Genomic DNA, 27,259 nt, shown 5'->3' on the forward strand with positions numbered 1-27,259 from the left:
TTTTTCTGTTTTTTATTTGTTTTGCAACAAATTTATGTTTGTTTTCTATCCCTTCGAACCTTGTTTTTAATGTTTATCCACCCCTCGAGATGACCCTCAATTCAAATTCTGAAGCGCACTTACGGCGTGAATTGGGTTCTTAACAAAATGGCATACAGTCACCATATTGGTTTTTTTGTCCATTTAAATTTTTAGTGCACAGAAAAATATCTTTTAAATTATCTTGGTTCATGACCACTAAGAAATTTGGTATTTTTGAATCTAGCTGGGGGACTTATACATAAATATAGTGTCCACAGGGCAGAATGGCGATCACTTTTCCGTTACAATCTCCCGAAGAGCAGCAACATGGATTTGTCCTTCTTTGGATAAAATAATAGTTTCATTCAGGCTGACCAAAAAGTCATATTCCGAACAAACTATAAAGGCGAGTACACAGTTTGTGAAACATTACTGAAAAAACTACACTCTGCAAAATGATTGAAAAATTGCGGCGCGTAGTTTTGAATGTACGAATTAAAGTTTCTGCTTCATGAGATTTATTGATAATTAATTAGTTGAAATTCAATATTTCACATTCCAGAACGAAAAGGAAATATTTTCATCGAATCACATAAATCACATAAAACAGAAATTCTGATTCGCAAACGTTCGCGCCGCAATTTTTCAATCATTTTGCAGAGTGACAATTTTCAGTAATTTTTCAGCTATTTTTGACGAACTGTGTACCCATCTTAACAACAAGCTTGAATTGAATATTTTGTTTACTGTATTATACACTGCGATCACCGTGATCACTGTGATATCACGCAAATTTCTTACTTCATGTACAAAGTAATCTAATCAATGTTTCGCAAGTTAACTCAATTCTTCAAATATCAAACAAAGTCCGAACTTGTTTCAACGTTTAAGTTGTATTTCGTACAGAAAGAACTCGTTCAGGAACTAAAAATTCGTTACCCAAAGTGAAGATTTTGACATATGTTATATGAAAGAAATGTCAAAATCCTCACCAGTGAAACTTAACGAAGAGTTTCTGAACGAGCTCAAAGAAAATAAAATTTAACGAATTCCCGAATAAAGTTAACATAACTGGGAACGAAAAGTGACGTGACTACACAGTACACAAGTGACGTGATTGGGAACGAAAAGTGTAAAAAAGTGAGAGAAATAGTCAGACAAAAAGTTATTGTTTTGGTGCTCTATCTGGTGACAGAATGTGACGTTTTTGGTCCGCCTGAATAAAAAAAAAATATTATCAGCAATTTTACTTAGCAATTTGAGCCCTGCGAAAATTTTTGGTTTCTGGTTTTACGACTTTCGCTTGGAAATAGACGAGGATACCTTGGATGCTTCATTAATTCGAAAACAACATTGTGATACTCGCAAATTCTCTCGTGTAATCTGCATTTATCACAAAATTGATACTTCATGTAATGAATTACTTTCGCAGCATCCAATGGAATCTACTGTATGTTGTGCTTCATGTTCTACTATATGTTCTAACAGCATAATAAGATTTTTGAGTAACAACTAACATTCTAAATAAATTAAAAAATGTTTGCGGTCTTGTTTCATTGCCAACCATTCCTATAAACAAATATCACCGGCTGTCCTTGTTTTATAAGATTTACAATTATGTCGTACAGTCCGAAAAAATAATAAGTCAGTTGTTGAACGTTTATAGTCCAATTTGCTCCTCTTGCCAATAACGTCTTACATATTACTTTTTTCGGACTGTATCAACGCACTCAAGCAAAAGTGCTTCGAGTGACAGCTGCCAAATAGAGTACTACTTTGTATGAAAAATGTTTCCAGATTTTTTTACAGTGCCAAAATTTGTTTGATAGATTGTCCCGTTTCAGTACTCTATTTAGAGTACCACTCATGCTTGAAGTGCGTTGACTGTATTCATTTTCAACACTTTCAATCCTGCTGGATATTGTGATTGACTTTCCGATTTCAGCCTGGCGTTGTTTTATGGCATACAAGTTAATTTTCGAATCTCAAGTAACTCAAAATTTGGGATGTATAATGAGAAATTTCGCTAAAAATGTTTGTTTTTGATTTGATTCAATTTTAATTTCGATTTCATATTCACATCATTTTTGATTCATCATTTTGTCAATGTTAAATAAAAGACTTTGTAACTTTGATTTGGACAATTAAGTATATTTTACCGTAATTTGGGTAAAAAACAATTTACAGAATTCTTTTGTTATTTTATTGGAAATTGTTTTTCTTCCGAATTGAGGGCATATAAAACGAACTACATTCTAAAGCAGGGCTTATTATCAGAAACTTTCATCTTTCTGATTTTTTTCTTCAGAATTTTGAGAAACGTTTTTTTCAACAGTGACTATGGTAGGTATAAATGAACTCATTCCTAGTGCACATTTTGAGAAGCACTAAATTAGCTCTTCCTATTCTGTACGAACTACACATCGTGATAATTTATTAGGGGACTGTCTTGAGAAATCGTCCTCTCAAAAATTTGCTGAAAATTCTTAAAATTCGCAAATTTATCAAAAATTGTCAAAAATAGTCCCTGCCCCTTTTTAAATCAGGAATTTAAATCAGGAATCGACGAGTTATATTAAAGCTTAAATGTTTGGAAATCAATTATTTAAAAAGCTCACAAAAATGCGAAAGTTTCTATTTTCATCCCATATGTAATTTACACCAATTTCCGTATATTGGTATTTTTGTATCGACGCACTTCATGCAAAATTGATCATAGTCGACAGCTGCCAAATAGAGTACGTTTTTGTATGAAATGGTTTTTTACAGTGTTTTACAGTTATGTGACACACTGTCAAGTTTAAGTAACCTATTTCGAGTACCACTCATGCCTGAAGTGCGTTGATAATATCCAATTTCAAATAAAAATCGAAATACTTCTGGTTCGAAATACTCTCAATCGAAGTAAAATTTTATGGCTTCAAGCTTTATTATGAATTTATCATTAGTAAACTTGACTAGCAGACCTCTTGTTTTTGGAACAACTCACATATGATTACGGATTGGTAAGTACCCGTTTGGACGACGTATCACTAAAGGAATAACCAATTTCATCATAATCGACTGATCTCCACCATTTGTCAGAAATGTTTCAAAAAAACATTTCGAAATGCAATTCAACTTAAATATTCTTCGTCTTGTATATTGATGTCGTGCGGTAATTAAATTTCTGAAAACGAAATCTTCTACAAAATTTTCACCAACATTTAGAAAATAAAAAATTTAATTTATTTCCGCTGCTCCGTGCCTAAAATGTTACCGATCCCAGTACGTTCACGTCAGCGACATCGTTGAGCATAAGACGGAACCAATTAGACCAATCGTCATCTAGCATTTGGTGTCACGTGATTATCTTCGACCAATGTTAATTCTCATAGCCATGAAAACCGACATTTCATATAACCTGCGCTTTGCAACTTTTTCACATCAACACCGCCATTTTAATAATCGCGACTAAAGTAATTTTTTTGGGAAATTTCTTGTTGATATAATTGCTATTTAGTGTAGTTTTTAATTGTTCAAATTGATTATAATTTGTGTTCGAAGTGATTTAGCATAAAATGAGTCGAGGATTTATGCAATTTGGTGGATTTTGATGACGATTTTCAAGAAGTGTTTTAGTGCAATAGACTACGCTCCATTGTGAGAGGTTTTTTTTTGTTCGGTATCGGAGTTACAAGAGTTTCTCACCGCATCGCAAAGTCGTCGAAATATTACGTTTTTTCGATACACAGCGAATTGAATACTCTCGATACACAGCTTTTATTTTTCAATCCGAAAAACATTTTAAATGAAAGAAAATAATACGTGAAATATTTTCCAAAAAGAAAAGCGAATTTTGATATTGCAAAATCGAAATAAGAAAATATTTGCTAAAATTTATTTAAAAAAAAATTACGGACAGAAATTTCATTTGAGAAAAATTATGGCAAGCGATTGTGGCTGAAAAATGATATGAATCGTCGGTATAAAAGTTATTTAAAACGGAAAAAAATTGGTTAAATTGTTTTGCTTCTCAAAAAAGAAATAATAACCGAGAATCGGATTTGTTTTTTATTTTCTTCGTTTCGTACGTCAAAAACGTATCCAAGCAGAATCCATTCGGTCAAAATTCAGTTTTGGTTTGCATGCAAAGAGGCAACTTATTTTGACAAGAGTTTCGGAACGAGAAAAAAGCGTACACAAAAAATACGGAACGGAGTGGAGAAACGGCCGAACAAGAAAAGGAATCCTATAATTCATCCCGAGGAAGAAATGTGTCATGTATCGTGGTGCAATGGACTGCTGCGTCTTCGAGAGATTAAGAATACATAAATCGCCGCAGCAATGCATTTTCGGACAAGGCAGCCTGTACCAAAAATGCACATCAAAAATACCTTCAACCTCAGTTCCATCATTATTTAGCCGAATTGTACACATGTGGAATTTGTACAACAAATCTGAAACGACCATCGTCTGTATCCATGAAAGCAAGTTGAAACGGAGTATTTCGTGTGTTTAAGTGTTAAGGCAAAAATTGCATATAAAAAAGAAGAAGAAAAACAAAAACTTACTAAAGAATCATAACAAATAAAAATTGAAAAAAGAAAAGAAAAAAAAGGATTAAAAAACCGAACCAACCAACCAAAATCATTACGCGAGTAAAATAAGAAAATATTAAGAACATTGACGAATAATACATTGGCTGCCTCGTCATGGCCGATCATATGGACGAGCAGCCACCGCAGAAGCGAGTCAAATTGCGAAATGATGGATTTCAGCAAGGTCCTCCAGATACGTCCGGTAAGTACCAATTAAATCCTTCCATTCATTAAATTGTCCTCTTCAATTATTATTATCAAGTGCCAATCAAACATTATTTATGTGCAGTGTGTTTGTCTCTTTAATTCTGAGTTACTCTGTGGAATTGATAGTGTCTCTAGACCAATGTACGAAATTACAAGCAATGAACACCTTGCCATTGATGATAGTGTACGCAACGTACGGTTTGGTGTTAAATATATTTTCCTTTAATCGACGAACCCGCTGCTTTTCTTCATTGTTTGGCACTGCCCTGTCTTTTTTCCGTGTCAATCGAGACGATATGTATACAATAATATGCGCAAGGTGGCTTGTCAAAATTCTTAAGTTTTATTTTTACATTGTTTTAGTCAGCGTAGACTTTTTTTAGGCTTTTCGGTCCAACTCGATCCAAGAGTGTAAAATTTGCGTTCATATTATGACAGCGATTTGCGTTGTTTCAATTCATAACAATGAAAGAGACATGGTGTTGTTTGGTAGGAATATGTAATGTGTCATTCAGTGAAATGCAGTTGTGTGTTCTTAAGCTGTGCGTTTTTCTATTTTTGAATATCCATCGAGTTATGGTGGAATACTCTCACTCTCTCTCTATATGTGGCTATTGTCCACAAACTTACCATACATTTCGTTGTTGATAAATGTTTTTGGCGTTCACTTTTTGTTTCCTGTGATGACCGTGAAAAGTATATTCCATCGGTATGGTCCTCCTTTGTCCATAAAAAAGGCTCAGGATGCCGGTGCTGCCGAGAGACAAACATACAGTTTTTGTTGCATAGAAATTAAATATTTTCATTTAGTGTGCGTGTATCGGTTTTATTTTGACAGTTCATGTTCAGAATTTCTAAACGTTTTGGGGTGATATTTATTACAAGTGCTATTGTAGAAAATTTACCGGTAATTTTATTCATGACGTTTTCTATAATTTTGTTAGTTTTTTGGACCAGTTTGGTAAAATTTAATTTGGTTTATGAAGTGTCCGATTCTTGAATTTCGTATTTCGTAATTTTGTCCTGGAATCAGTTGAATTAGGAATTTGGTCAATGGTGGAATAATAAGTTATAAAAAAAAAACGTCAGTGTCAGTGTCCCAATGTATACCAACACACTCAACAAAAAGAACAATGACAAAATTAATCTGTCCAGATGACGAGTCCTGTGACAAAATGTTTTGGATGGGACAATTGTTAATTGTTTACCGCTGTTTACCAGCTTTTCGTAAACATTTTTCATTATGATAGAATGGTCCGAAAGTCTATCACTATAAATTTTGACTGGACTACTGGACCACTTACTTCTATGCTCTGTTAGCCTGTCTCCATTGCGTCTCTGACAAACTTTTCATTTCATCAAATTCCTTTCCCATTTTTTTGTGGCATCGATTGAGGTTGTTGTGTACATCGAGAAATTTTCTTTCTAATTTAAAATCTACAAGCCATTTACAACCACTATTGCCATAATGCTATCGCGATGCTAGCATAAGCAATTCTGACCACAGATGAAACGAAAATCGTTGTCCAACGCGTTATAGCCAAAATGCTAGTTTTGTTCTCTGTTTTCTATTCTCTAACGAATTGTTGTGGTGACGGAATTGCTTCAAAATATTTTCAACTGTTGTGAATTGTGCTGTACAATTTGTGCATACATCAGTTTTAATGCAAAATTATTATTATTTGAAGTAATTAATGAGAAAGAGAAATAAAAATTAAGGCTCAACGAAACAAAATGTTTTCTCCTTTTAGACGTAACCTAACCACCATCTTTGGGTCCTCATTTTTTCAGATTATCAGATTATGTCCTGCACATAGACCATATAACACGCATGTTTTACCTTTGACGAGATTTATGAATGATCCCTTAAGACGAAATTACGAATATCAGAAACTACTGTCTACTGACATAATATTTAAAGTCAACTGAAGGTATTGTTGCAATATTTCACTCTCACCCTGTTTGTTTATGTTTTACAATTGAAAATCAAAACACTTCTCAAACAGTTAGAAATAGTTTGTCTGACGCCTCAATCGAAATTTTTAAATTTTCAATTTCTTTTTTTTAAGAGAAGAATCGACAACAAAAAAAAAACTTCAATTTTCTTATCTTTGTTTCTAACTTCTGACTTCAAAAAGTCATGCCACTTCATTCATTTTTCGTATACTAAATCCAAAACGAATCGATAGAATAGCCGAACGACACGAAGATCAAGACATTTGGCCTGCACACATAATTACTAAAATGAAGTTTGTAGGAGAAATAAAATAAATTCTCTGAAGGGATGGAGGTGGCGTTCGATCATGTTCTAACACATAACGTATAAATAATTCGATTAAAATTATTAAAAGAGAACAAAGAGATTACAACGACGGGACATGCGATTCTTTCGCGTATCTGTGATTTCCTTCTTTTTTTGCTGTTTAACATTCCCATTCGGAAAGTAGAAATTTCACTGCTTGTGTTCAAAATGCCGAACAGATGGTAAACCGCTTCCGAATGAAAGAGTAAGATCGATCAAGTTATTTCTTGACATCACGTTCGTTGATAAAATCGAAGTGTTAAATGCTAACCATTTCCAATTGTTCGAGAAGTGTTTTGATTATGAATTGTAAAATATAAACAGGGTGAGAGTGGAAATAAAGCTATGGTCTAGTCAGTTAATTCTAAGTATGACATCCGAAGACTGCATTTTTAAAAAAAAAAATTTACACAAAGGGGAATTAGTTTCTGCGGAATAGAAAATTTTTATACGTTGGAACGACACGCTTTGCACATTTTTTAGTTTGTACATAATTCAATTTTTCGAATGCTGTCCAGATTTACTATGTCGTTAATGTTAGTGAAGTCGATAAGTCCAAACGTTTACGAGGCATCTGCTGCTTCAATCTCTCCAAAACCACTACTTAATCCATTCTTACAAGAAGAGGCCCACAAAGATAGACTTAATTATTCTGCATCTACAGGTTAGAATACAATTGGATGTGCTTTTGGGAGAGCTTGAAGCTGCACTGTAAATGTTTCTACTAAAAATTGCTTTATGGACTGCACTATATGACAGGGACTACTTTGAGAAATCAGTTTCTTATTTTTTAAATTTCTTAATTTTCTCCAAAAAAGATCTTTCAAATTTCTCCAAAACTTCACAGATACACTCACGGAATTTTGAAAACCGACACATTTTCTGCTTTCTGGTTAACTGTTTTTTTTTGTGAATTTTGCATGTATTTTTATGTGGAGAAATCAAAAATTCAAGCAAAACACAGAAATGTGTCAGTTTTCAAAATTCCGTGCGTGTATGTTTCCAAATTTCCCGAATTTCCAAAAAAATAGTCCCAGCTTTCGTCGGTGAAATGAAATTCTCATACATTTTTCTACACGAGCTGAAGATTTTGACAGATAACCCATACATTTTCTGTCAAAGTTTCATTTCACCGATTTATGAACTTGATTCCATAAACTACAAAAGTGTTTTTTTTAGCGATTGATGAGCTTTTTAAAAAATCTGACCCAAGTCCGTACTAATTTTGTACGCGTTTTTATCTCGATCTCATAATTTGTTCCCAGAATGCAGTCACAGAAAATATTTTATAGCGCAATCTCTGCCGATGACGCTCGCAATGACGTCTGACTGAGCGACTGGCACCGCTCCACAATTTGTGTCACTAAATATTCGGACTCGAGGGACTAGTATAGTCAACTCTGAATGAAAAAGTAGCTAGCACTCATTCTGTTCAAACATTATGTTCCCCACGGATTTCACAATAAAAATGTGTCGAAAAGCGTCAGAATCGGACAACGTGTCTACACAAGTTTTCATGTAATTTACCGGTAAAGGGTTTAGGTGAATCGATATTTTTCTTCTATTTGCACATTTTATCAGTGTAAAATGAAAAACGCACAATTGTGATTGAAATTGCATATAAACCGAACTTGATAGGATGCAAAACTTACGTTGAATGTTTACAAAACGCAACGAATAAACCGCAACATCACCTCAATTTCATTAGCTTCAAATTGTAATTTGAATTTTAAGATGGTTTTCTACAGCGAAAATCTGTTACTCGATTCCGCTTTTATGTAGGTAGATTGTCATTTTGAATGAAAATGGAAATTTACCTCGTGCCAACCATAAACTTTACATCGAATCTGGTGGTGTTTTCTTCTTCACCGTTTGTATAAACGAAACGTTATCTAAACATTTCAGATAATATGCTCGATATTTTCGGCCTGGAAGACAATTTACCCGATGAACTTGTATCTAGTGGTAATAGTTGGGCCGACCAATTTACTCCAAATAAACCCCCAGCTCAAGGTCCTGGACCAGGCAATCTTAACGGCGAAGATCCGGGAGTTTCGAGTGTTGTTTTGCAAAGGCAATTGCAACAGCAACAACAGCAACAACAACTGCAGCATCTCATGCAACAGGTAATATTATATTGTATAAATCAAACACAGGTTTGTTTAGGTTTGCTGAACAAAATATTTTTTTGTTTGTTTGGGAAATTTAACAGGGAACGATAAAAGGAAATATAAATGCACTCACAATGGGCCAACTGAACAACAAAAGCCCAAATCTTCAGTCAACCTTAGTTCAATCCAGTATGCCAAATACACTTGGCGTCGGAATGAATTCAATGCCACTATCAATAGCAAACAATGGTACTCAGCCGTTGAGTACGATGCAAGGTAAGAACATTTTGTTATGATGTATTGAGATGAAGACAGAGAAAGCGAGAGAGATCTAAATATTCGAATGATTTTCTAATTGTTTTTCATTTCCTGAAATTTTCCTTTTTTTTTGTCTCTTCAGTTATGAATAGAGGAGGTGGATCTGTCGGCGGTATGATTATGACAAACAGCAATATGAGTGGCATCGGTGGAGTGCCAATGGTAGGCGGCGGATTAGTTGTAAATAGTCTAAATAAACAGTCTGGTCCGTTGATGGCACAACCAGGCCAACCGAATCAGGGAATGCATCATCCTGGTGGTATTCCTAATGGACCGATGATGGGAAGAGTAAATGTACAACAGGGACAGCCCGGACATATGGGACCGCGTGCACACATGATGGGCGGACCGAGAATGCAAGCGCCAAATTTACAAATGGGAAACATGAATTCGATGCCAGGAGGACCTAACAATAATTTCGATTATGGCGGACCGAATCAACAAGGTGGCCCAAATATAATCACAGGAGCGCAACAACAACAACGAATAGTTGCACCGCAGCAACGAGTCTCCAATATGGTTATGCAGGGCAACATTATTGGTGGTCCTGGCGGCATCAATATGGTTCCTGGCGGTGCAAATAATGAAGGTGGAATGGCGGGAAAAGCACAACCACCAGCTCCGTCGCCCGCACAACCACAATCTGGTGCTCCAACTGGCGCTCAGCCACGTCCATTGTCGGCTAACCAAAATCAAAACAACATGGCACCTAGTGTCAATGCAGCAGGGCCCATTCATGCCGATCCGGAGAAACGAAAGTTAATCCAACAACAACTGGTTTTGTTACTGCATGCGCACAAGTGCGCGCGAAGGGAGATCGAGAATCCGAACCAGCAATCCAAATGCAATTTGAATCATTGCAAAACGATGAAAGAAGTTCTCGGACATATGACCAACTGTAAAATGAACAAAGACTGCACCGTACCGCATTGTTCATCGTCGCGTCAAATAATTACTCATTGGAAAAATTGTGCACGACAAGATTGTCCTGTGTGTTTGCCCTTAAAGCAAGCTGGTAAATATGCAAACAATGCTGGACCTACTGCTGGAAGTTCACCTGCTGTGAATCCAGTTCAACCAGACCCCACTCAACAACAGGTACAACCGCAACAACAAGGCAATGTACAACAACAGCAGCAGCAGCAGCAACAACAACAACAACAGCAGCAGCAACAACAGCAGCAACAACAACAGCAACAACAACAGCAGCAGCAACAACAAACTGCGAATCAAGATATTCGGCGAAATTATGATACGCTTCTCAATTGCCCCACATCTTCATCTTCATCCTCATCCTCATCTAATATGATGCCATCCAATGCAATAACACCACAAGTAGCACAAGGTCCAAGACAAAGCCTGCGTATGACTGCACCCAATATGAATCAGGTGGTAAGGGTCATCGTTCCTCCGAATCAAGGACCACCAAACTCGAATCAAATTATGACAAACAATCTACTTCTACCACAAAATGAAATCAGTGGCAATCAAGTGAATCAAATAGTTGGTACTAGTGGGCAAAGTATGATCCAACAGCAGCAGCAGCAGCAACAACAACAGCAGCAACAGCAACAACAACAAAATTTACAACAGTCACAACAATCACAGCAAAATCAGCAGCAAGCTTTGCCGCAAACTCTTCCATCGCAACAGCAGCAATCCCAGCAACAAACACAACAACAAAATCAGCAACAAAATCAACAGCAAAATCAACAACAATCGCTGCCACAAGGTTTGCCCAATCAACAACAATCACAGCCATCACAGCTTCAGGGACAGTCAGCGCCTCACAGTCTCTCAAACATTCCACAATCTGTCAACATTCAATTGTTTGGCGTAGAAAATCCGAACGGACCAAGCATTGGTCAATTACAAATGGGTTTTCAACCCAGTCAAGTTCAAGCTGTTCCTGTTACCGGTACAAAAGATTGGCATAATTCAATTACACCCGATCTGCGGAACCATCTCGTACACAAATTAGTACAGGCAATCTTTCCAACGCCTGATCCAGCCGCAATGCTCGACAAACGTATGCACAATTTGGTTGCGTACGCGAAGAAAGTCGAAGGTGACATGTACGAAATGGCAAATTGCAGGTCCGAATACTATCATCTGCTAGCGGAAAAGATATACAAAATTCAAAAAGAATTGGAAGAAAAACGCCAGAAGCGGAGAGACCAACAAATGCAACAGCAAATGCAACAAACGGGTGGAGCAGTCGGTGGAATTCAACAATCAGCGCAGCAGACCCAAGCAATGCGACCCACCGGTCCCAGTAGTTCGAGCACGGGAATTTCAACTGGATCTCAAAATGTTTTGAACAGTGCCGGTCCAACTGGAATTGTCAATGCATTACGTGGCCCCATGCCTGGAATGATGGGTCAACAACAAGGACCACAGCAAGGTCCTCAACAACCTAGCGGTCTAAGAAGTCATTCACCAAGTATGTTAGGAATACCTCAAAATCGAATGCAGTTCACTGGTCAACAACAATCACACGGTAATATGGTTGTTGGGCCAGGACCTAGTCCGAATAGCCAACAAACCAATCAGAACATGCTTGTACCAAATTCAGTTTTGTCACCATTCGGACAACAACAAAATCAACCACCTTCAACTAGCACCCAACAGCAGAACAACCAATTTATGAGCTCTAATGGGCCAACCAGTATGTCCAATCACAATCACAGCTTATCGGACATTATAAAATCTAGAATGGTCAATGTAAATATGGTCTCACAAAATCAGCAATCGAACGTTATTCCACAAGCTCCATCACCATTTAGTAATAATCAAATGCAACAGCAGCAAAACAACAGTACGTTCAATAATGGACGAACTGGTATGCCACCAACACCAACGCAAACGGACAATAGCGGTAATTCAATAATTCCAGTTCCGAGTCCATCGCCAAGTCTATCTTCGAACGGACCAATTCCAGTGAGTACACCGAATCCGCCAAGTGTCTCATCGCTAATTCAGTCGGCACCGGAGCCAACGCCACCTCCGTCGCTGTTATCTCCGTCTCATTCAAACAGTGGTCCAATAACAACGCCGTCGACGACGCCAACATCGGGCATCATGTCTTCGAGTCAGATGGCAACGTCAATAGGAAAAGGTGGATCTAGTGCATCCGAGCGACCGTTGCAATCAAGACCGATGACAAATAGCTTATCATCGCAACGAGCCGCATTGGAAGCAGCAGCTCGAGATCGGGACGAAGATTCCCAGTCACCAGATAACAACAATAAAGGAAAGTGTGAAATAAAGCAGGAGATTGATATCAAAAAAGAAGGAGATGACGATTACAGTTCGTCGGGTGCATCAGGCGGCGGAAAGAATATTAACAGCGAAATGAATATCAAACAAACAATTAAAACTGAACCGATGGATGTCGATCATTCAGAAACTATTCAACCGAAGGAGGAAATTAAAGACGAACCAATGTCACCATCCAATTCAGATGGCACCAAAAGTGATACGAAACCAGTTGTTCCTCAACCAATTCAACCAAATGAATTAGACAAAAAGAAGAAGTGCTGTGAGTGATGACTTTATCCTTGCCACATTCTTCCGATTCACTAAACCTTTACCATTTTGTTCCATTTTTTTGCACAGTATTCAAACCAGAAGAGCTTCGACAAGCCCTAATGCCCACATTAGAGAAAATCTATCGTCAAGATCCCGAGTCATTACCATTCCGACAGCCTGTCGATCCAAATTCGCTTGGCATACCGGACTATTTTGAAATCGTTCGGAAGCCCATGGATCTCAGTACCATTCAGTACAAACTAAGCTCTGGTCAGTACTCGGACCCGTGGGAATATGTGGAAGACGTGTGGCTAATGTTTGACAACGCTTGGCTGTATAACCGAAAAACATCCAGAGTGTATCGATACTGTACCAGGGTAAGTTGTCATTTCGTTTCTTTCGCTGAATAGCAATGCTTGAGATTGAGTTGTCAGTAATCGGCCTTGTGTAGCTTAGTGCATCCTATGTTTTGATGCATTGATTCTAATTGACATTCACGTGGAAGTAGAATGTCTAGCTTGTGTACAGATTTGTGAAATTTGAATTTTATTTCAGCTATCGGAAGTCTTTGAACAAGAAATCGATCCAGTCATGCAAGCACTAGGCTACTGCTGCGGGCGAAAGTACACCTTTAATCCGCAAGTGCTGTGTTGCTATGGCAAACAGTTGTGCACGATTCCTAGAGACGCAAAATATTTTAGCTACCAAAATAGGTACGTGTTCCGTCTATCTTGGAGACACTCTCGTCCACCCAAAACTCAATGTTGGTTTTTTATTTATCACATTTTACGTCTTCAGATACACCTTTTGCCAAAAATGTTTCAACGATATACCTGGAGATACTGTAACACTCGGTGATGAACAGTCACAGTCTCAAACGTAAGTTTTTTTTTCTTTTTCCTTCATTTCCATTTGCAGGATGACCGTATGTTGATGTTCTGTAATTTTTACAGTCAAATCAAGAAAGATCAATTCAAAGAAATGAAAAATGACCACTTGGAACTCGAGCCATTTGTCGATTGTCTAGACTGTGGTCGAAAGCAACACCAAATTTGTGTTTTATATTTGGAAAGCATTTGGCCGGGCGGTTTTGTGTGTGATAATTGTATGAAAAAGAAAGGCACGAAGCGGAAAGAAAATAAATTCAATGCGAAACGGTTGCCCGTTACGAAGCTGGGCATTTACATCGAAACGCGTGTAAATAATTTTTTAAAGAAAAAAGAAGCCGGCGCGGGTGAGGTTCACATTCGAGTCCTGTCGAGTTCCGATAAAATGGTCGAGGTGAAGCCGGGCATGCGAAATCGGTTTGTCGAATCGGGCGAACTGAATGCTGAATTCCCCTATCGGGCTAAGGCACTGTTTGCATTCGAAGAGCTGGATGGCGTTGATGTATGCTTCTTTGGAATGCATGTCCAGGAATACGGTTCCGAATGTGCCAATCCAAATACGAGGCGAGTGTACATTGCGTATTTGGATTCCGTGCATTTCTTCAAGCCGAGGCAATATCGAACTGCCGTCTATCATGAAATACTACTCGGTTACATGGATTATGTTAAGCAATTAGGTTATACGATGGCTCATATATGGGCCTGTCCTCCATCCGAAGGTGATGATTACATATTCCATTGCCATCCGATCGATCAGAAAATACCAAAACCAAAAAGACTGCAAGAATGGTACAAGAAAATCCTTGACAAAGGGATGATTGAGCGAACTATTCAGGACTATAAGGATATTTTGAAGCAAGCAATGGAGGATAAACTGACGTCGGCTGCCGAACTACCTTATTTCGAAGGTGACTTCTGGCCAAATGTTCTCGAAGAGAGCATCAAAGAGTTGGACCAAGAGGAAGAGGAGAAACGGAAACAAGCCGAAGCAGCTGAAGCAGCGGTAATGACAATAAATTATTGGATCATTGGATTCCATACTTAATTCGCCAAATATATTTTCAGATTTTCAATTCGATGAACGACGAAAATGATGCCAGCGGCGACGACAAAAAGAAAGGCCAAAAGAAAGCTAAGAAATCAAATAAGTCTAAGGCAGCTCAACGGAAAAACAGTAAAAAGTCTAGCGAGCAACAAACTGGAAATGATCTCAGTGCAAAAATATTTGCTACAATGGAAAAGCACAAGGAAGTGTTCTTTGTCATTCGACTACACTCTGCGCAATCAGCAGCTAGTTTAGCCGTAAGTTTGCACTTTTGAAATGGCCTGATTTGTGAGATTTACATTTTATCTTCTTGTTGCAGCCAATACAAGACCCTGATCCGCTCATGACTTGTGATCTCATGGACGGACGTGATGCATTTTTAACATTAGCTCGTGATAAACACTTCGAATTCTCGTCGCTGCGACGTGCACAGTTTAGTACATTGTGCATGTTGTACGAACTTCACAACCAAGGACAAGATAAATTCGTGTACACCTGTAACAATTGTAAAAATCACGTGGAAACACGATATCATTGTAGAGTCTGTGATGTAAGTGTCTCGCACTATATTTCGCGTCTGATCGATATGCCTCTACTTTTGTTATTTGTTCCAATTTCAGGATTATGATCTATGTATCGGTTGTAAGGAGAAAATCGGTCATGTTCACGAAATGGACAAGCTCGGATTTGATCTGGACGACGGTTCGTCGCCGAGTGACTTACAACAAGCTAATCCACAAGAAGCCCGTAAACAGTCCATCCAAAGATGCATCCAGTCATTGGTACATGCGTGTCAATGTCGTGACGCTAATTGTCGGTTACCGTCGTGCCAGAAGATGAAACGCGTTGTCAGCCACACGAAATTGTGCAAACGGAAAACGAACGGTGGTTGTCCAATTTGTAAGCAACTTATCGCACTGTGCTGTTACCATGCAAAACATTGCCAGGATGCCAAGTGTCCGGTTCCGTTTTGTCCCAATATCAAAATCAAACTCAAGCAACAACAATTGCAACAGAGGTAATTCTCCATCAGTTTCGACAGTTTCCATTGGAGCTCATTCTAAATTCTATTCTGTAGATTACAACAAGCGCAACTGTTACGTCGTCGTATGGCTGTTATGAATACTCGCACAATGGCACCAAGTACAATATCATCAAGTCTGCCCGCTATTCAAGGTCCCATGGCCGGTGGAAGTGGAAGCATGAGTCCATCATCTGTGTCTTCACCTGTCTCGTCGATGGGTGGAATGGTTAGTCCACATCAGGGTATCGGTCTGAAACCTGGTACACAAACACCACCAGCAAATGTCTTGCAAGTTGTGAAACAGGTCAGTATGCACCTAAATGTACAAGTCCCCTTTAAGTCGCCCTTTAAGCGTTCGCCGAAAAATGTTCAGTTGATTCAAAGATGTTGGTCGGTGTCAGATTGATTATATCTCACGTTTACAATTGCAGGTGCAAGAAGAAGCAGCAAGACAGCAAGTCCCTCATGGTGGCGGTTTTGGTAAAGTTGCACCTACTGGCGTTCAAATGCCACCACCTGTTATGCAACGAATGCAGCAACAGCAAATGGTAAGCACATTTTTTTACTCCTTATAAACTTGAAACTCTCATCTAAAAGTTCCAAATCCTTCCCCAGATTGGCGGACTACCCAATCCTCAACAGCAACAGCAGCAGCAACAACAACAGCAAAATCTGCCGATGTCTGGACCGGGAACGAGTAGTAATTTGTTGCCAATGAATGAATGGGGTCATAGATATCCAAATAATGCCAATCAACCGGGACTAAGGCCTCCCAACCCAAATCAAATGATGCAACAGAATCCTATGCAACAACAGCAACAACAACAGGTGAGTTTTTCCATTTTGACTAATGAAAAAGGCTTTTCGTTTACTTGTTTACTCGTGAATTGTTAGTCAGCTAAATTGTCAGGTGTAAAATTCAATATTTTTTTTCCTTTTTCCTTTCTCTCCAAGGGCATGATGGGAATGGTTGGTGGTCCTGGTGGCAATCAAATGATGAGTGTAATGCGCCCTGGTGGAGTTCAGCCAGGTGCAATGGTTCAAGGCCAACATGCAGGCAATCAAGCACCGAAACATGCATTACAACAACTAATGCAAACGTTGAAAAATCCAACTTCCGGTCCCGATCAACAAACACAAATTCTTCAAATTTTGAAGTCAAATCCTCAATTGATGGCTGCCTTTATCAAGCAGAGACAAGTAAGTTATATAAAATAGATTTTTCCCCAATTTTGTTTGCGAATTTCTGACCGCTTGCTACAGTGAACGACATCTCAAATGTCTCACTGTCAAATTTTTCTGAGAATTTTATTGTGTCATTGCAAATTCACAATGACATTCTCTGAAAAAAATGACAGTGAGATGTCGTTCACTGTACATTTTGTTTTTTTGTGAGACGAAGTGGGAATATAATTTCAAATTTCTTTCAAATTAGGCTTCACAGCAAACACAAAATTCTGCCGGTGGAGTTGGTCCACAGCCTGGAGGTAATCAGCTGGTTGGTAATATGCAACAACAGCACCAACAACAGCAGCAGCAGCAGCAGCAGCAACAACATCAGCAGCAGCAGCAGCAGCAACAGCAGCAACAACAACAACAAGTGCTGCCACCGGGACAAATACCTCCAAATAGAATGCAAGTAATGCAAAATTCAATGCTCGGCCAAACTGGAGTTCCTAATCAACAACCGGTTCCGGTAAGTCTAAATCTGAAAAGATTTCAATCCCGACAGAAAGGATCAAGCTAACGGTAAAATAAAATCAAAAAAATAATTCAGGTTGGATATCAACAACAGCAACAACAGCAGCAACAGCAATTCATGAAACAACAACAAATCATGATGCAACAACGTCAAATGCAAATGCCATCAAATTACCTTCCACCATATCCACAACAGCGAGCCCGTGCACCAATGGGCGGTTTTCCCGGCGGAGGTTTCGCTCCCGACCAACAATATGCGCTGCAGCACGGTCTCAAACCGCCAAACAATCAACAAGGTGGCGTACTACAATCGTCACTGCAACAGCAACAAGGCCAAATGAACCAAAACGTAATGGGTCCACCGACACCGCACAATTCCATGCAACAGCATGTGATGCAATCGGTCCGATCGCCTCCGCCGATAAAAAGTCCACAACCGACACCGTCACCACGAGCTGCTCCATCTCCACGCGCTCAGCCATCAGCATCGCCACGTGCCCAACCGAGTCCACATCATCTGCCTAGTCATTCACCAGCACCACAACAGGGCGGACCCGACATGCACAATCATATGCATCCGCATCAGTCACCCGCATCCAACGACAATATGGGACCGGCCAATGACGGTTCCATCCAGTTGACCGCCCAAGATCAGCTATCCAAATTTGTGGAACAATTGTAGTAACGCATGATGATTGATGTGTGATCAATAAAAGTGCGTAAATTGTGATGAACGTGGTGCAGTGGTTACGGTTATGTTTATCAGGCGAAAAAAGAAGAAATAATAAATAATCCGACGGTGACTTTAAAATCGATGTTGATGATGATGATGATGACGGTGTATGTGATATTTAATATTTTGTTGTTGATTATTGTTTGCATCATCATAATTTTGACGACTCATTAGTTTCGGAAAGTGATTTATCAATATTTTTACAGAATGAAAAAAAGAAAATTCTTTTTTTCTTCATTTTCTCTTAATCTGATTTGGATAAGAGAAATAAACCGAATAAACAATCACACCCACTTTTCAGTACTTATAAAAATAATAGTCGAATGTTTATATGTTGTTTCTTATTTTCCGCATTAGAACTTTCCTACACCCCATTCATACACACAATCACTCAAACTAAAAAGAAAAACAAAACAAAAAACATTTCCCTAACGCAGATAAATAATACATTTTTTTGTGACGAAATCGAAGTCCTGCTAAAAACATTTTTCTACTTTTTTTGTAACTTTAAACCTTTTTTTAGTTGTAAGTATCTATTAAGTGAAGTTAGGTACATATTGTGATTAATAACTAAAAATGTTAAACATGAATTTAATAAAAAAGAAAAAAAGAGGACGCAAATTATGTTCAGATGAAAGTTAAAAATAAAATTAAAAAAATTAAAAAAATCCTATTTGAATAGTTGTGTGTTTCCTGCGGACACATCAATGAAACAGAAAAAAACGAAATAGAAATCCCCGTTTGTTTTCTTTTTTTTAAATAATTTATTAAAAAACTTTAAAAAAAATCGTAAAAAGTTTGTTCGATCGGTGAAATTGTAGGAAATCAGAAAATATCAAGACAGCAAAAATTTTGTGTCGGTTTAAAAAAAAGGTAATTGATCGAAGAATAAAATGAAAAAAAAAAATCAAGTTTCGAACAAATCTAAATTAAATAAAAATTTAAAAAAAAAAAATTAAGAAACAAAAATCCAACTGAACATTAAACGAAATTAGTTTAAGCAAATGAAAAATTATTTTTACCAAAATGTTTCCACTACAAACATAAATCTTCCGTTTGCTTAAATCACAAATTTCTCCTGTTGTTTTCAAAAAATAAATATTTAAAAAAAACCAACAAACGAAATATAAAATGAACAGAAGCATTATACTTGTACGTATCCTAATATTTACGTCTTTCTTTTTTGTTAAGCTAGTTTCTAAATGAATAAATGAAAATTTACACAAAATTTACGAAAAATCTATACAATTATAACGGAAAGAAAACAATGCCCGGGCATTTAATTCGTATGTTTCTGTTTAGAACAAAATTTAAAAACAAATAACCGCACGGTGCGTGTAATATGTTGTAAAACAACATTTTTCGTTATGCGAGACTATGAGGTCCCCTTTGTCTTCACTTTTGAGTTTTTTGGCGACACAAAAAGAACTACTCCTCGTCGGGAGATCATATCGTGAACACTCGAGAGAAACTCTTTAAAAACCCTTTTTTCATCATCTTCCTCCACCTCTTTTTACTTTTAAACATTCTCTACGAATTAGTGTTATAGGCAGTTCATCTGATTTTTCATGTTTGACCCTTCTGAAATGTAAAACCCATTATGTGGTAAAATGCTGCTACATACTCTCTATATGTCTCTAAATGCAAATTATTTTTATACAAAAAAAAGAATTCTGACAAAAGCAACTGAAACTGTTCGGTATGAACAATGCTATGTGTGTGTGTGCGTCTGTGAATTGGATGACAATTTTCTACCCCAAAATTTAACCACAAAAAAAACACATTTTTGATTCACATTGAATCCCAATCACATTGCAGCGGCTTTTAAAAGATGACAATACATCGTAGTGATTAGATGAAATATGCATCCCATTCCCATAGATTAACCTTAACCATCATACGAAAAACACACCGTAAACGGTATATTAGTCTGGTCATAAATTCCTTCTATCTCAGTGTTGCGCCTATTGTGCTCGCAACCTAAATGACATCAATACTTAAACAAATTATTATACCGAAGCAATCTTTTAGAAACGAAATTTTTTTACAGTTTTCTACTAAACAAAATTTTTTACCGAAGCCTTACGCGAAAAGTTGGTCGATTGTCAATGGAAGTCAATTTTGGCTTCGATCGAAATGCTTTTCAATTTTAGAATTATATTAGGTGTCACGTTCAGCGCGCAGCCTTATGACGGATTAATCATTTTTTTTACACATTGTGTCATGCAAATCGTATAGCTTAAACAGTTGAAACGGAAAAATCATATTTTGTTTCGATTGAACCGTATGCAATATTACTGGTGTTTGCTGTTAAGCTTAATAAAAATTTCCCATTTTTAGATCCGCTACGGAAACATTAACTTCGAACGGAAACGGTTTGATGGGAAAGCTAATCGGAATTTTTCTTTGTGTCATATTTTATGTCCCACACTCGTCGTCCCTAGATGAATTCAAAGTTTGGTTAAGTAAAAATCAATGTCTTTCTTTTTTGTTTTGATCAATGTAGTAGCGCCATCTGTCAAGGCAATGTATGATCAATAAAAAAAAAAAAAAATTGTTGCGATGATTTCATTCTTTTACCCTTTTCGTTTAACATTTTGTGTGGTGTGATTTTTCAATGAATTCAAATTTGTTTTTGATTGTAAATAAACATTGAACAATCTGTCAGTCTAAGTAGTTTCCAAATCTTCCACAAAAAGAAAATGAAATTCAACAAACAAAAGATTTTCTATTGGAAACAAGACTGACAGTGTGAGAAAATAAAGAAGTAACATTGTCAAAACGTTATTAGCCCAACATGTTCCACATGCTATATCCACGTTATTACTTATGTATAGCAATGTGGATATCGAATGTGGATTTTACTGTGGACTGAATAATAAATATTGGACTGAAGTGATCTGTTTCAATACAATTCTCACACTCCATAAAACAAAACAACAAAAAAATCATTTTGCATGAAAAGGTTGCAATGTTTATTCAAGTCATCGAAATTTTGGTTTCACAAAAGCAAAATTTCTGTTTCGTTGACAACAAATGAATAATGAAATACCTCAGATTCGTTGTTACAAAATATTTTCGTTTCATTTTATTTAATGTTCCGGGCTTCCTAATAAACAAAATAGAAGAAACAAAAAATACAAAGAAACAAGACATAGTTTATAACAAAACCAATCCTCCCGTAATAAAATGGTCAAATATGAAAATCCTTTCAGGGAGAATTGTGAACAAGAAATAAACAAACAAAAAATTTAGATAAAACACCGAAGAAGCAATGACGTACATTTTTTTAAACACCGCACTGTTTAGAAGAACTTTTCGGGTGATTTGTGTTTCTTGTGATTCGAAATAAAAAAAATTATTTTTTCAAAATAAAAAAAGTTAAATTTTAAAAAGCAAAAACAAATCATTCAACGTATAAATGCCCCCGATTTTTTCTTGTGTAAATATTTTTTTTTTTTTTGCAATATAAGAGAAAGAAAGAAACAATTGATATGTAGTTAGATAGGGTAGATAGCCGCTAATTTGTAATTTATTAAAACAAAAAATAATTACCAAAAAAATGATGATGTTGAAGCAAAATACAAATAAAAAAGGATGAGAAAGACAAAACAAAACCAACCAGAATGCTATATATAAATGAATATTATTTTAGATATCTTTAGTAAATTTTCGATAATAGACGAACCAGAGCAGGACATTGTAAGAAAATATAAACAGAAAAATTGAAAAAAAAAATGAAACTGAGACGTCGTGAAATTAGAGTAACAAAAAAGAGAAAAAAAATGTACATAAATTAGTCGGGTTATTTACTATAAATTGTATACAGAATTAAATTTAAAAAAAAACTTTTTTGTCGTTCATACGTTTCTTTTTTGTTTAAGTTGATAAACAAATATAAATTTGAAATCGAATTAATTATTTTTGTTACTAATCTTATATTTTCTTTTTGAATATAGAATTATTATAATATACTTTCTGATGAAAATGATTAGAAATTATATTTTTTACCAAAACGATTGGTGTTGATTGCGTGAAAAAAGGCACTAAAATAATCTTTGTTTCATATTTCAATTTTTTTTCTGTTTTATTATTATTATTTTTTTTAATGAATCAATTGTAACAATAAACATTTAAACGTAAAATTAAAAAAAAGAAGAAAAAACAAAAAAACAAAAACGATATAGAGCGAGGAGAATTATTTGTAAATATTATAAAAATGTAAAATAAAAATGATGAAGAAAATATGAAGCTAAATGAATAATGGTAATAATAAATTAATATAAAATAGCAAGTATAATTATATATATATATATATGAAAAAGGTTCATTTATAAAATTTATTACGATGAATTTACATTTAACAAAAAAAAAAAAACAAATAAACAAAATTTTATATATACAACAAAACAAAAAAGAGGAAAAGATGAAAAGATGAAAATTGTATAAAATAGGATTAAATTCAAATAAAGAAAAATTATCAAAAAAAAGAAAAACAAAAAAAAATGAAAAACTTTTTTACTAAAAAAGAAACTAAAAAAAACTAAAAAATCTAATTGCAAAGTATTATAAAATTATCGTTTTTTATTTTTTACTTTTAAAATAACAATTAGTTTCTCAACAACAAACACACGTACAGACACACACAGACACACGACTAAATAATGAAAATGAAAATAATGTATACACAAATATACAAAGAAAAAAATGAAGAAAATAATAAAAAAAAACATAATTAATAAAATCGTATAACTGTATCAATACTAGGCATATTTTCTTATTATAATGAGATGACGACGAAGATGAATAATAAAAAAAGTGGTCGCGAAATATACATATAAGTAAAGAATAAAGAAAACCATACACATAAAGAAGAAGAATAAAAAGGAAAAAAAAAATTAGAATTGATTTAAATTATAAAACAAACAAAAATATTAAAAATGGCAGATTTATACTTTACTTGTATCATCTCGGATCCATATTTATATCAAGAGGGGATGCAGCACATTTTCATTTTTTTGTTTTTGACGACACACATCGGAATTTTTTGTTCATCAAAAATGTGTTTCGTTTTTGTTTTTTTGAATATCAATATCTAATAGAGATAAAAGGAAAAAAAAAATCAAAAGCAAATAAGAAAAGTAAAAGGAAATTTTTAAAATTAAAAATGATTTTAATTAGTGAAAGGGTTGATTGTTGAAGGGGTAGACTGATATCAGTCACAATTTAAAATGAAAGAAAAAATGATTCAATAATTTTTTTTCGTTTTGACATGTTTATCAATCCATCCCCTCCACAACCGATACCTTTTCAATTAAAATTAATTTTTTTTTATTTAAAATTTATTAATTTTATCATTCAGTCGCTGTAATTAATTGTCATTTGAATAAAGAAAAAAAAAATATTTTTTTTTTCATTTTTTATTTTACTGCGAAACGTTACAACGTCTAATATCTTTAAAAACAAAACAAAAAAATCAAACGATCTCTTCAATCAATTGTATAATTCAAACCTCTTGTAAAATATTCAGATTCCAAACGGTGCCTGTAAAGTCGAAAATTGCCAAAAGATGAAACAAAGAAAAAATTAACGTTACGTGAAGAAGATGTGGTGGAGAAGAGAGAATGAGAGAAAAAACGAAAGAGAGATCAACCAACAACTAAAAAAATGAGAAATTATCAATTTTTTTCCTAGCCTTATACAAATTAAATAACAATTGATGGTTGACTAAAAGTTGTAAAATGATGAATAAAAACGATGAAGATTATGATAAAAACAAATTTCTTGGCAAAGATGATGATGAGAAGATTTAATACGAAGAAAAAAATTATAAATGAAAATATTGAAAATAGGGTGTTTAACAATTTTATTTTATTTATTATTTAGTTTTAAATACAAATAAAATATATTTGAATGTATTTATAATTTCATGGAGTTTCATTTTCCCTAATGATTACATTCCACATATATAATTAATGGTTCTATGTTCCACGTTTTCCTTCGATTCTTGTAACGTCCTGTTCAAAATCGATGAACATAGAAGCACGACTCTTTAGATTGAAGAATAATAAATCATGTCATGAGTCAGCCACGAATCCGAAGCGCAAAGGGTGGCTTTTTGTCCTGACTAAAAATTACGAAGTGAAAAAATTCTTAGACGTCAGTATCATGACACTCGTGTTTTAAGTTTAATGGAAGTTACATTGGTGTGATCGAGACAAATAGGATTATTAGCCAATCTAAATGTTTCCTCATTCAGTAACTTTTATTATAAAAAAAAATACAAAAATGTTCAGTCTGATCATTCGAAACGTAGTCCTCCTTCAACATCTCAGTCTTTCAATCTCATTGATAGAACGCAGGGCCTACTTTTTAGAAACTTTTAGAGAAAATCGAGAAATTCAAGAAACTTTGAGAAATTCAAGGAACTTCCAGAAATTCAAGAAATTTCGAGAAATATTTCTTGAATTTCTCAAAGTTTCTTGAATTTCTCGAATTCGAGAAATTTCAAGAAATTCCAGAAAATTCAAGAAATTCGGGAAACTTCGAGAAATTCAAGAAATTTCAAGAAACTAATTTCTCGAGTTTCTTGAAGTTTCTCGAATATCTCGAATTCGAGAAATTTTAAGAAATTCGAGAAAATTCGAGAAATTTCAAGAAATTCAAGAAATTAGTTTCCAAAAAGTAGGCCCTGATAGAACGTGTGTCTCCTCCGTGGTCTTTTCAAAAACAGATGGGAACAATTGATAGTTTTGCCTTAAGCTCTATAGTCTTGTGGTAAATCGCCAATTTCCATTAGCTGACCATTTAGCCACATGATTTATGAAGACGCTTCTACGAAGATTTTCAGACAAAAATCTTTTACGAATTTCTGCGAACTTGAACACTTTTTTTGATTGTTGATCGCATCAACTGGGTTCAGTGTCCTTTAAACAACCTTATCAAGCTACAGTTCTAAGGGTTACGTTGTCTTATTAATTTATTTCGCCAGTGGGTATTTATATCAGTTGTCCCATAGAAATGTGATGTTTCAGTTTTTTTAGCTTTAATAGCTATTTATTTTATGTAACAGTAGTGCAGTAATTCGTTACATGAGTTAACAACTTTGTGATGTTGAGCAACAAGTTTCGGAAACTGTCTTTTCGATAAATGTAGAGTTTGTATATCCTAGCCGAAGGCAAGGTGTACAACTACTCTACAAAAACAGTTTCCGAAGCAAGTTGCTCAAAACATGCAAGTGAGTTTGCAAGCATCTCGAAGCTATTTCCGAAGTAATAAAGGACTTATCAGCATCTAGCGTATTCTGGTATACTACCTGCCTCAATGCCTCAGTGCCTCATGCGAAAGTTGATTTCTACATAGGAAAATCATAAAAAGAACCAATAAAATTACGTAAATCCAAAATGCTCATTTACGTACGTAATTCACTGTCACGCGCGTCCTGAACTTTTTCTAACTTGAACACTTGCAATCTATTCCATTAATGTTCTTAGAATATATTTCAAACGGCGAATGGGTCTATTTAACAGTATTTATGTAACTCGATACAATATTAGTGGATTTTTGCCCAAAGGCTCAGAGGGCCCAGAAAACACCATTATCTGATTTCGCCTGAGACTAATGAAACGTTATTTTCTCCTATGACCTAGAACTATTGCTCTCTAGAACCTCTAGTTAACTACATCTGACATCTCTATCCATCGAACTAACCCCACGTCTCACTATTTTCTACTCTTTTCTATAGCTGACAATTTTTATGGATGTTCCCTGACTAACGTCTTGGCATATAATTAATTGCAACAGGTAGCCTTTTATCATCGCACCATTTTGAAGTCTCGTTCCGAAGTACCAGTTAAAAGTGGGTGATATACATAAACAAACGATGTTCAATTTTCAATGAATGCAATCATCCTTATTGGTAACTGTTTACTCAAACGGAATTCATGACAAAATGATGAAAAGCGACAGTTTTATCATTGATTAAATACTCATTTTTCTATTGTAGGTACTTTTGTTCGATGAAATATTTTTATAAAAAAAAAAAAATTGTAAAACAGACACTCGAAGAACAATATTTAGAATGACGAGAGAATGTGTGCTCGTCGGTGTACATGAGGTATGAAAAATATTGTTCACAAAGAATATCAGTAGCGATTGATGTTTTCTCGCATTGATAAAATATTCATCAAACGATGAGGATCGGTTAGAGCTCGATGGTTCATTTGTAAAAGTGTTTCGTTTTTGGTTTTTCCTTTTTTTATCTAAAGCATAGCAAATTCGAAATGACAAAACTATTTTCTTTGTGTTTCATTCTAAGTTTTCCATTCGCTTATGGAATATCCGGATCAAGCATTTTTCAACAAACCGAAAATGTTGTGTCGACGGTTTTAGATATTTTTGAAAGTAATTTTACGTTGATTTATAACGATAACGATGAAGGCTATCCAAATGGGAGAGAATTAATTGATCAAAGTAATGATCAGCTCTGTATGCAGCAATTCAACTCAATATTGACTGGATTGAACAGTTCCGAATTGTGGGCCATCAAAAGTAAGTCTATTTAATTTAAGTTTATACCGAAGAATTCGGCGGTGTATTAATGCCGGATCGAAAGCTTTGCAGTATATGTGATATGAATCGAATTGTTTTTATGAATGTCAAGTAACATATGAAATGAAAATTATCTTCGGTTAATTGGCACTAACTTCTATCATCGAATTGCTTTTATTACGAAAGCAGGACAAAGTCAACTCCGAGGAAACTCAGGTAGTATACGGAAGTCTCACACAATTTCACACG

At 35.5% G+C, this 27,259-nt stretch overlaps 2 protein-coding genes across 2 annotated transcripts in view; both read left to right on the forward strand.

Annotated features, from left to right (window-relative positions):
* Positions 1-27,259, forward strand: part of LOC119070363 (nose resistant to fluoxetine protein 6-like) — a 43,224-nt gene that overhangs the window by 2,712 nt on the left and 13,253 nt on the right. The window contains exons 2-5 of the mRNA XM_037174660.1: positions 8,324-8,328; positions 22,476-22,484; positions 23,563-23,570; positions 26,661-27,010. Of these exons, the coding sequence (XP_037030555.1) occupies positions 26,743-27,010 (268 nt within the window). The 5' untranslated portion in view covers positions 8,324-8,328; positions 22,476-22,484; positions 23,563-23,570; positions 26,661-26,742. The remainder of the gene's footprint in view (positions 1-8,323; positions 8,329-22,475; positions 22,485-23,562; positions 23,571-26,660; positions 27,011-27,259) is intronic.
* LOC119070361 (CREB-binding protein) lies at positions 3,432-21,938 on the forward strand. The gene is made up of 17 exons (XM_037174656.1): positions 3,432-4,803; positions 9,016-9,236; positions 9,323-9,497; positions 9,622-13,080; positions 13,158-13,447; positions 13,626-13,783; positions 13,869-13,949; positions 14,024-14,960; positions 15,023-15,259; positions 15,322-15,552; positions 15,623-16,020; positions 16,081-16,330; positions 16,458-16,574; positions 16,642-16,854; positions 16,981-17,226; positions 17,462-17,722; positions 17,804-21,938. The coding sequence occupies exons 1-17, from the start codon at positions 4,716-4,718 to the stop codon at positions 18,407-18,409; spliced, it is 7,968 nt and encodes a 2,655-aa protein (XP_037030551.1). The 5' UTR covers positions 3,432-4,715; the 3' UTR covers positions 18,410-21,938.

The sequence above is a fragment of the Bradysia coprophila genome (assembly GCF_014529535.1).
Source record: "Bradysia coprophila strain Holo2 chromosome X unlocalized genomic scaffold, BU_Bcop_v1 contig_79, whole genome shotgun sequence".
Classification (NCBI taxonomy): Eukaryota; Metazoa; Arthropoda; class Insecta; order Diptera; family Sciaridae; genus Bradysia; species Bradysia coprophila.

What these genes read in the sequence shown, in the direction of transcription:
- LOC119070361 (XM_037174656.1), top strand. Translation starts at nt 4,716, where the DNA reads ATGGCCGATCATATGGACGAGCAGCCACCGCAGAAGCGAGTCAAATTG. An exon ending in ATCATTGTAGAGTCTGTGAT is followed by an intron (nt 15,553 to 15,622) that starts GTAAGTGTCTCG and finishes TTCCAATTTCAG; the next exon opens with GATTATGATCTATGTATCGG. An exon ending in AACAACAGCAACAACAACAG is followed by an intron (nt 16,855 to 16,980) that starts GTGAGTTTTTCC and finishes TTTCTCTCCAAG; the next exon opens with GGCATGATGGGAATGGTTGG.